Genomic DNA, 11,519 nt, shown 5'->3' with positions numbered 1-11,519 from the left:
CTCGGGCGACTCGACATTAAATGTTCACATATTTATTCTGAGTAAGTTTAGTGTTCAGGGTGTAATCTGAATTAAGTCCTGAAACAAACACCTTTCCAAGAGTCTCCCCTGCAGGAAGTGGTGCTGGGGGGGGGGGGGGGGGGGGGGGGTTAGAGGACAGGGACCTTTAACAATTCTCTTTAAGTCTCTGCAGTAGATCTGCTTCCTAACTTCCGATCAGTTACTAATACTTTGTTACTCGAATGTTCTCCGATCCTCCTCCATGTTAACTGTTGTTGTAGCCGTGTGCCTCTGAAGGATGCAGCCTCTGAACCGGTGCCCTCTAGTGGACGAGTTGCAGAAGACGTGTCAACGGAGAGGACGCAGGAAGGAAGTCATCACTGATGGTGACATCGTAGTGAGGAGTGAGGAGCGAGGAGTGAGGAGTGAGGAGTGAGGAGCGAGGAGTGAGGAGTGAGGAGTGAGGAGTGAAACCATGTTTGACTTCGTATCAGTGATCGAAGTCTTGATCTTCAGAAGACGTTAACGAACACGCACGTGATGACAGAAGGTTCGTACATATTTAATGTTGAGTATAGATCAGTCTTTACTCTCCTGTGTGTGTCTGTGTGTGTGTGTGTGTCTGTGTGTGTCTGTGTGTGTGTGTGTGTTTGAGAGATAAGACTCATCGCTCACTTGTCTCTCATGATTAATTTCTTTTTGTTTGAATTGAAATAGAGAAGAAAAGATTAGAATAGAGCTGAGTGGGTGTAGCTTTCACCCCCCCCCCCCCCACCCATCTCTCTTTCTCTCCCCCCCCCCCCCCCCTCTCGTCACACACACCCTCCTCATCCCGCTCTTGTGGATGGAGGTGGATAATAACGGAGGAGCTTCATCAGCAGCCTCAGCACCGTCATGATCCGCAGCATCATCACCGGAGCAGCAGCTTCTCTCCGCGGGCTGGAAAGTTGCGGAGGATCCGGTTAGATACGGAATCACCGGAGGGGCTCGTGCCGGCGTTAACCCGGTGGAAAGCCCCCGGACTCGGCACCTCTCTCCCCCGGACTCCGGTGGAACGGACCCGGGGATTTGTGGTGTCTTTACCGGATCGTTTCCCGAGCGGCTCCCCGCTCCCCAGACTGTTTTACCGGAGGGAGTCTCCCGGTCCGTCGGTTCCTTTCTCACATGTCTGTGGAACCTGTGCCGGTTTCTGCGGCTGTGACGGATCAATAACGGAAAACTGTTTTTCTAACGGACATGTGATTTCTCCCGGTAGGATAACGGATCCCCGGACGGTCCCGGTAACTCAGCCTCCGGAGAAAGAAGAGGGTTTATAAAGGTGGAGGTTACCGGACAGAATAACGGGACTGGAGGAGGTGAATAACGGATCGGTACCGGGGAAGCTCCCCCTCATCCCGCGGGGACCGGGCATCACCCGAGTCCCGGGGAAGTTACCGGATGACAGGAGGAGTTGGTGCGGATCTGTGCTGGACCTTCTCCGGACACTTAATGACCGGATAGCCTTCATCAAACACCCCGGACAGCCCTCCGGTGGGACGGACACTGACCACACCGGACTCCCCCTCATTAGTGACTTAATTAATATCGGTTCTTTGGTTCTTTACCGGATATAAAACCCGCCCCTGTCCCCGGGAGTCCACCACTCTCCACCCGTTGTTCATACATCATCCTCCGGAGCTGATGGAGCCTGATATTCAGCATGTGGATCATCTGTGAATGACCCTGAACGCATCATCTCCATCTGCCTCCACGAGAGAAGTCCTCTGAAGTCAAACAGGATTCTCATTTCAAATCACCTCACCAGAAAAAACTGATTTATAATCACATTATAACAACCATTAAATATTCAAACAGGGATTTATTTTAATTATACAAGGAATTAAAACAATTCTTGTCGTGATCATAAAATCCAAAATTGAATCTTTATCTTTGAGCTGAAATGTGATCACAGTTTTCATTTAGAGGCTCCGCCTGTACTCCTGGTGTTTTAATTTCCCACTGTACAATAACAATATTCCCCTAATAGTCCGTCAGGGGTTTATTTGTGTTTTATTGCAGGACTGTACCTCAGAAGAAATCAACTTTACGACTTCCCCGGGACTCAAACCTGCAGCTTCAACCCCCCCCCCTGTTAGTTTGAGACCCGTGTAGAATCAGCTGATTGTTTCTGAGCTTCACCACGAGGATTTCCATTATCCACCAAGTCTAATCTGTGAGGAACTCCCAGTTAGATACTGGTTTCAGTGGGTTGGAGGTGACAAAGTCTATGGATGGTCCGCTCTCTGTTTAGCCACATCCTCAACAGCATCCCTCCTCCTCCCTCCTCCTCCTCCTCCTCCTCCTCCTCCTCCTCCTCCTCCTCCTCCTCCTCCTCCTCCCTCTCAGCCTCCTCTTGAAATCAACCCATGCTGCATTGATTTTTTTTTTCTCTCCTCGCCGCAAAACCAAATCGCACACGACCATCTCCCCCCCGGTTGTCAGTTCTGTTCCCTGAAACGTGAGCCGGGCCGTGGAGTTCACTTTCCACGAGTCGGCCGTGAAGGACGTCCAGCGGGCCGAGGTCAGAGGTCAGAGGTCAGGTTCACAGACGTTCAGCAGAACTTGAATCTACGGACCGATCAAAACACTTCTCTGTGAATGAGCTGGACTCTGACCCGAGGATAAATGAGTGCGAGCCCGTTGGAGACTTTAAAGCTTCAGGACTTTTCTCTGGTGTTGAAGTGACTGGTTTGTCTCGATGGGACTAAACGACAGCAGCCCGGGCGCCATGCGAAATGGTCGCGGCCTCTCGGACCAGTGGGCTGAGTCAGTGGTGGTCCGGCCTCGAACCACCGAGCGCCACATCACGGTGCACAAACGCCTGGTGCTGGGCTTCGCCTTGTCCATCCTCACCCTCATCATCGTCACAGCCGTGGCCGTGGTGCTCAGCGTTCGTTTCGAGGAGTGCAGCGAGCAGAGCGGTGACGGAGCCACGGGGGAATCGGGCTCCCGGGGTTCTGGAGGGTCGTCCCGGATGAATGGGAGTAAGGGGGAGAGGACTGGGGAGCGGGGGGACGAGGAGGGGGTGCAGCCCTGGAGGAACCTGCGGCTGCCGGGCTCGGTGAGACCACGGCACTATGACCTGCGACTCGCTGTCAACATGGAGAACTTCACCTTCTCTGGAGAGCTCAGCATCGAGCTGGAGTGCATCAACGCCACCCGCTTCATCGTGCTGCACGCCGACCGCCTGGAGGTACTGACCCCTAGACTGAGCTACACCTGAGATACACTTATAGATATTTAGAATGTACTTTGTGCTCAGTGATGGTTCATCTTCTTCACACAGAAGATGAACCATTATCAGAAACGTACTATAGATCCGTCTGTGGTGTTTGCTGACATTGCGAAAATGAAAAGTCCATCGGTTCTTCTCTTTCAGAAGATCAGATCTCTCAGTAAATTTGTCCTGTGAAATTAGCAATTAAAATGTCAGTCTATTGACGGGTTTACTACAGGAACAAACCTTTTGATCCTTTAAAATCTAGAGGAATTCATCCCCTCGGGGCTTTGATGTGCTCAGGGAACTGAATATTTAAGACCAAACATACGTGATCTCCTGAACCTCACATCGGAGGATCGAGAACTCAGAACATTATTGAGAAACAGTTTCACTGTGAGCGTTCACTTGGCGTCAGGCTGGTGAAATAGTTGTGTAACAGTTCACACATGGAAACTTTGGCTTTCGGAGGAAATGAGATGAAACGACGATAAATCATTTTCAGTGAATCCAGAAAGATCTGTTATTGATAAAGAGGAAATCTGGTCATGTGTTGTTTTTGCCTGTAAAGACGACAAACAGCTCAAACTGAACTGAACCTGGTTGAAAAGCTTCAAGCGTCTGATTTATATTCAAGTTCCTCAACGTGTATATTTAATATTAATGTGTGAATCCTGCCGTGTTGCCTGTGTGACCCGATCCGACGTGTTGAAGCTCAGGTTCATCAAACACCTCCACGCTGCTCCCAACCTTCCTGAAGATTCTCTCCAAACAAACACCTCGTTTGCCTCCGTGTCTCCGGATGGAAAACAAGCGGCTCTCTCACAAGAGAATGTTTATTTCCAGATTTGGCCTCAGAGTTTTCCTAACGAGGCTAATTAACAGGCAAACATGCAGCTTCAGCCCGACTCTGCAGACGAGCACAGGGTGAGAGGAAGCCTCAGAGAAACGCCTGAGCATCGTGAGGCTTCAGCCCGGTCAGCTCCACTAATGTGATTCAGGGAGGAATCGGTCTAATTTGGGCCGAGGCCAATTAAAAACCCCGCAGCCTCTTTTGTGTGTGTGTGTGTGTGTGTGTGTGAGCGCAGTGTGAATTAAGAGGTGTTGCTCGGTGGAAGGCAGATCTCCTGAGGAGTTCTCACAGTTAATGAATTATGAAAACAATGGTCTTAGGCCAGAAAACAAGAATGAGGGTAAAAATAGGAGCCGCAGGTGAAAGGGAACACTCCTGCAGCGCTTTGAGAAACATCACAAATACACAACACAACGTTCAGCACAAAGTGAAAAGATCTGAGAGTGTCAAGTGAAACTCAGAAGCTTGAAAACTCGAGTGGCTCCACGGCCCAAAGAGACGGGTTCAGAACACAGTGATGTTTTCAAACTGCTGCAGAACCAGGTCCAGGTGTGTGACGTGATCGCTTCAGATCTCAAACCAACAAACAACACAATCAAAAGGCTGTTTGGGCCGAACAGAACTTCTGAAGTTACCGGGTCGAGCGGCGCCGCCTTCGCTGACTCAACAGAAAACCCCTGAAAAGCCTCAGTTTAATCCGTAGAGTTTCCTGTGTGTCAGCAGCCGCTCTGTCGGATCGATCGCTTCATCCATCACAGAGCAACACACAGTCACACCATCAGACACACACACAACGCACACACAACGCACACGCAGCGTTTGATTGGCTGAGGATCACAGATGTGTGTCAGTTTAGATTAAGAACAGTTTAGTTCTTAATGGTTACCAGTGAGTTCCCATCATGCACTGAGGCGATTTCCAGTCTTCAGTTTCATCCTCGTGCTGGTTTGTCCTCTCACTGAAGTTCACGTAGTTCCAGCCGGAGCAGGTTTCTCCTCATGTCTCCACAGGAAGCTTCTGTCTTTATCAGTTTATCGGCAACTCATGGTTTTGAATCAATCTCTTGACCTGAGCTCCGACTGAGTCGTCCCAGTCACTAGAAACACTGGATATTACCCATGATCCTCTGCTTTAACGAATCCACCAAACTCGATCCTCAATTCTTCATATTTAAACGGTTTCCTGCTGAATCTTGACTTCACTCCTCAACTCGCTGGACCAGCTGGTGACAGCTGAAGCTGAATCCGTCAGTTGGAGGCAGAACAGACGCTCCGGGCACAGACAGAAAATAAAGAGGCTCCATTCTGCCTGTTACAAGTCATTGTGCTATCAAAGGGTTTCCAGAGCTGCTGGTTCAAACAGCTGCATAATGCTGCTTTGATTTCAGCTAATGTATTTCTGTCGTCCCGCCTGTCTCACACAAGACAGACGGGACAAAGCCCAATAAAACTGAACGGTTTATGATGATGGTTTATTCCTTCAAAAGTCAAACTGGTCTGGACCGTTTCCAGTTTGTCAGAGATTCACAAATCAAATGTCTCCACAGGAGAACGGACCAATCAAAGGAATCAAAGTGCTCTGCAGACGGACTTTGATCCAAACCTGAACGATCCTGTAGAACCAGACTGAAGGAGAAACATGTCCTGTGGAGCAGCAGCAGGTTGTCGGGTCCGACTCGTTCACACAGGAACATGTGGGAACATCCAGGCGAGGGGCGGGGCCTGTAGAGCAGCAAGGGCGGGGCCTGTAGAGCAGCAGGGGCGGGGCCTGTAGAGCAGCAGGGGCGGGGCCTGTAGAGCAGCAGGGGCGGGGCCTGTAGAGCAGCAGGAGGCGGGGATCAGAGGACGTCTTCGTCTTCTACGTGTCCGTCTCCTCTTCTTCATCCTCAGATCTTTGAGTTCTTCCAGCTTCAGTCGCTCTCTGAGCTCAGCTGAATTATTATAATAATAATTCTATAACTCTCAGATCTTTTTGTTTCATTTGTTGTGCATGTGGTCGCTGTCACGTCACCATGGCGACAGGTCCGACAACAGCTGGCAATGAATCAGGTGTTGCTAAGCAACGGCTTCCATCCGAAAAACTGTCGAGGCTCCGAATCTGTGGAGCGTCATGTGACTGCGTCATGTGACTGCACTGATTGACCTGAGCTGCTCCCCCCCCCCCCCCTGCTGGGACCCTAAGTGCAGTGTTTTGATCAGCGGTGCAGTTTGATTGATGACAGTTTCCAGTGAGATCAATCAGTTGGTTCCAGTTCTCATGGTATCAGAGATGACCCCCCCCCCCACAGAATCTTCCATAAGGTCAAAGATATTTCCAGCTTGTTAATAAATCCTGATGTGTCTCCTCCAGGTGGACCGGGTGTCCGTCACAGCCGAGGGCGGCGCCGGGGGTCGTCCTGCCAACCGGCCCGGGGGCGGGGTCATGCGGGTGCACCGCCATTTCTCCTTCCCGGCCAATCAGATGTACGTGGTGGTGCTGCACCGCGAGATGAAGCCCATGAGGCTGTACCGGCTGAACGTGAGCTTCGACGCCGCCATCGAGGACGAGCTGCTCGGCTTCTTCCGCAGCTCGTACACGCTGCAGAGAGAGAAACGGTACGTGCACGCAAACACACAGTCACACAATCACACAATCACACAAAAACAGATACACACTACATAGATGTCCATTCGTTAACCGGAGAGTCACGGATGCAAATATCAGCGTTTTCCCAACTGGAGACACAGCTTTCTTTCCCTCGCGTGGACAAGCTGTCCCCAATTAACTGGTCTTTAGTGTGAGGTGCGTCCCCTGAGGTAGCCTATGACAGAAACACACACAATACACTCTCACAATACACACTACAACACAACCCCAGAGAAACACACACCTCTTTTTTCTGCAGCAGCAGGTGGTTCAACGAGGAAAGGTCAAAGCTACACACCCACGACATTGATTAACTCACTGTGAGTGTGTGTGTGTGTGTGTGTGTGTGTGTGTGTGTTCCCGATCTCAAACCACACACAAACACCACTCACTCCCTCCTTATGAATTTCCCATAAGCATCTGCTGCAGAGTTGTTTCCACATCAGATTTCTTCCCCACGGTGCTGATGGGAAACAGACTGTGATACATTTATTATTTCATGCATGAGTTTGTGGCCTCGGTCTGTTTGTGTTAGTGTGTGTGTGTGTGTGTGTGTGTGTGTGTGTGTGTGTGTGTGTGTGTGTGTGTGTGTGTGTGTATCACCTCAACAACAGAACATTTGATCAACGTCTCTTCCACTTATTGCAGAACCACAACATAACTTAATAATGACATCAGAGCAGGCTCACCTGTGATTGGACAGAAAGTAACTCATGACCACTGAAGCTGTTATTAGATCTGTATTTATTTTACACTGAAATCAATCACTGATAAGAAAAAGCTGAAAACACGATAATCATTCTGAAGAAAACAATGAAAACTGTTGAACAACCATTCTTATTATTTTATTATTATTATTTGACTTTAATTCTTCTGGCCCTCAGACGTGACAGAACATAATTTGAGGATGAGACCAGACGTTGTGTTTGTGAAACATAAACAGTGACACTGACTCATTCAAATCTGCAAATTGACTTAATGTCCTCATTATTAATATTAGCGTAGCTTTCCAGCTTCACTGAATTAGCATCTTTTGCTGATATGATGTTGCAGGAGATGAAAACTCAATAAATAAAAGATCTTTATCTGATTTTCTGTGACTCAACATTAAGACATAATGACACTTTAAACACACACTGGGCGGAGATCTCACCATCACTGGTCCCACAGGCTGCTGTTGGGATCAATGGTGGATCGATGCAGCAGCTGATGAACCAGCAGAGCTCCATCCCAGTGCAACAACCTGGTGGTCACACATTTAATGCAGCAGCTGAAAGAGACTGGTCCCAGATCAGAGACGTTTCACTAATGAGGCGACTGCAGGAGAACTGAGATGTGACATTGAGGAGGAGGAAGTAAATGAAACCTGTGTTGTTGGATTCAGCTGATTAAAGATGATTTAAATCTCTGACTCACAGTCTTTAAAAAGGTGCCGGTCTGGGTTGATTAATAATTAATAATAAATATAATCTGATGAGTCACCAGCAAAGCAAAGAAAACATAATCTTTTTATTCTGAAGGAAGTTTTACTAAATGTACCGAAGGTGTCGGGGGATCTCTACTGTGTGTACAAAGCTGACTGTTAGCTTAAGGATTGGCTTGATGCAGTGGTGCGGCTATTGCTAACACACACAAATACACACATACACACACACACACACACACACGCTCCACTCTGAGATTTGTTTAAAATCCGAAGATACTACAAACCCCAGGCCGGGCTTAAATGCTTAAATGCTGAAAGGGGGGAAATTAATTAGCCCACACATGCACACACACACATGCACACAGACCTGCACACACACAACCATGCACACATGTATGCACACACACACACACACACACAGACAGACAGAGCTTTGGATTGATCTTATGCAAACGCTGTAACGATGGTTTGAACGTTGACGTGTCTCATTAAAACCAGTTCAACTCCAGTTTGTGCGTCTGTGCACAGTCCAATGAACCACTCACACGACACACAACGCACAACGCACAACACGCGACATTAGAACAGGATAAAAGCAGACACGTCGATACTGATGTACAGGTGCAGTGGTTCCTCTCCAAACACTCAGACTTGATTTTAACGGCACATTTTATTCACAGATTATGCTTTTTGACTAATGTTTTGCATGATTGTAATTAACGTTAATTATAATGATTATAATTATGACAGAAAGTGACGGTGTGTAGACAGCCACACCACAGGAGCCTGAACAGAGACTCTGAAAAGCTTTTTCTGGCTGCGATCAGCTGCAGTTTGGTTCCAAAAGAACTCTCAATCAACAGAACAATCAACATGTTTGTCGCTCACAACAATGTTTGTGTAGTTGATGAATCATGGGAGTTATTTTTACACAAATTTCAGCCTCTAAAACGTGATTTATTCAACCTACATGAGGATAAACTGTTTTTTGGACCAAACAAAACATCTGAAGATTTGAAATTTGTTTGATGGAAATTCAAACTTTGTTCCAAACATCCTGTGTTGTGTTAAATATTGTGTAGTGACCTTGTGGAATGAAAAGATGTGGTACAGATTTCGATACCTGGACTTTGTGTATCAGCCGATACCGAGTACAGATCTGATGTCAGTGCCTTTAAGAAACAAGGTGTACGTTTTTCTTTTACAGCTGTTTGCTATGAACTAATGAGTGTTGTTGTGTGTGACTCAGGTTAAATCCTTTGAAACACAAACACAAACAGAGAATGAACAACATACAACTTCTATTATTAGTAAGTTTCAATGTCACACTTCAAAAAGAACACAAAGAATAAATCAAAACATGGAAATGACTTCCTTTGAGCTCAACACTGAGGTTTGTTCACGTTCCACGACCTCGTTGTACTTTGGGACTTTCCAGTAAACTGATAAACGGTAAATTCTCATGTTTTCTTATGTTTACAGATAAATCTGCATTTATTAATAAAGACATGAATCTGTAGATTAATCTGAAATAAAATACTTTTAACTCAAATCTCTAAATAGGAATATCAAGAAGAACTTTGACAGTTCTAGTCCTTTTTCTCTGTGTGTTCAGCTCAGCTCTGGAACTACACAAGTACAAACATCTGCACAAACATCTGCACAAACCAACACGTTAGGAAGATGATACAAACATGATTTAAAAGGTTAATAACTCGGTCATGTGACGGCGTAGAGGTCGTAGCTGAGGAACCTGTTTTCTGTTCAGGATCATTTAGGTTTTTACAACATCCTTCGAGGGTCACATTGACCCTCGATGGAGGGTCACTTAGCTCCGCCTCCTCCTCCTCCTCCTCCTCTTCCTCCTCCTCCTCCTGAGTGATGTGCATTTTAAGAGCTCAGAGAACGAATAGATTTATTAAGTGGCCTCAGTTGACTGCCATGTTAGACAGGTTACCCTCTGACACAAGTCGCAGAGCGGGGGGGGGGGGGGGGGGCGCCGCATCGATCTGAAACATCTCATCTCAACACTCGATTAGAGAGAGAGAGAGAGAGAGAGAGAGAGGTGATCTATTGACCAATCAGCTTCTCTCTGCTCAGTATTAATATTCTACCTCTCACCTTCGTTAACCATCCGTCTGCCTCGTTAAGGCTCCGGCTCCTCATCAAACTGCTCGTTAGCAGCTCGGCTCCTCGTTAAGGAGACGCAGCTTCAGTCTGATGAATGATCTTCTCCACCCGATCTGAAGTGGGTTTGTTTTGATTTCATAGTTTGAGTTTCAGGAATATTCAGCATCGACAGTAGAGAGAAGATCCTTCGTGTTTATTAATCATCTCAGTTTCAACATGAAGACTGAGTCACGATAAGTCACAAGCCCCGCCCCCTTTCCAATTACCCTTAGGTTCAGTGAATCTGTTTTCACCTGTATGAGCTCATCAGTGGGTCAGGAAGGAGCATGAAGCCTCCTTATCTCCCCCCTATCCTCACCTCCTTATCTCCCCCCTGTCCTTACCTCCTTATCTCCCCCCTGTCCTTACCTTCCTCCCCCCTCGCGTATCTCCTACATCCTCGGCTCCTCCCCCCTCGCTCCCTAAATAGACGAGCAGAAACGAAATCTGATCGTTGACACGTCCTCCGTCACTCGTGTGTTTTTATAGATACAGTGATGAATCAGCCTCTTCACCGGCTTCCTGTGTAAAACTATATCTGCACAAGCGACACACACACACACACACACACACACACACACACACACACGCACAACCAACTGACTCAACAGTGTTTTTTTCTTTGGTCACAGATCTGAATCTGGATGAGGTGTGTGTTACGCTCTCACTGTGTATGCGTGTGTGTGTGTCTGTGTGTGTCTGTGTGTGTGTCACTCACCTGCCTGGTATCTTAACCTTATAAAAGCAAAACATTACAGCGGGAAATTATGTCATTTCCATTTTTCTGCAGGAGAAGAAGCAAATCGTTGCCGAATGAATTCATGCAAGAGTGTGTTTGTGTTTATGTGCATGTGGTTGTGTGTGAGAGTATGAACATGTGTGTGTGTGTTTGTTGTGTTTTACTGTAGTGTGTTTTCGGTGCATCACTGTTGACTTGGTTGTCAATCAGGATTACTGTGACAACAAGTGTTACCTTGACAGCAGCGACCGTAGACAACCTGCAGGATGTCGTGTGTGTCTGTGTGTGAGCGTGTGTGTTTTTGTATAGGTGTACATGTGTGTGTATGTGTGTGAGCGTGTGTGTTTGTTTATAAGTGTATATGTGTGTGTGTGTGTGTGAGTGTGTGTTACATACTCATCCCCCTCTCTAATAGATTCTCTCTTTATCTCGTCCCTCTCAGGCTCTCTCC

General features: G+C 47.3%; 1 protein-coding gene across 1 annotated transcript in view; it reads left to right on the top strand.

The window, feature by feature from the left end:
• Positions 1 to 2,737: 2,737 nt before the first annotated feature.
• Positions 2,738 to 11,519, top strand: part of LOC133949184 (thyrotropin-releasing hormone-degrading ectoenzyme-like) — a gene marked incomplete in the record, with an annotated part of 91,632 nt that continues 82,850 nt past the window's right edge. Inside the window, 2 exon segments of the mRNA XM_062383383.1 lie at positions 2,738 to 3,232; positions 6,459 to 6,703. Coding sequence (XP_062239367.1) covers positions 2,738 to 3,232; positions 6,459 to 6,703 — 740 coding nt within the window.

Source organism: Platichthys flesus, chromosome 23 (assembly GCF_949316205.1).
Source record: "Platichthys flesus chromosome 23, fPlaFle2.1, whole genome shotgun sequence".
In the NCBI taxonomy this organism is placed as follows: Eukaryota; Metazoa; Chordata; class Actinopteri; order Pleuronectiformes; family Pleuronectidae; genus Platichthys; species Platichthys flesus.
This window is presented reverse-complemented; position numbering and strand designations above follow the sequence as displayed.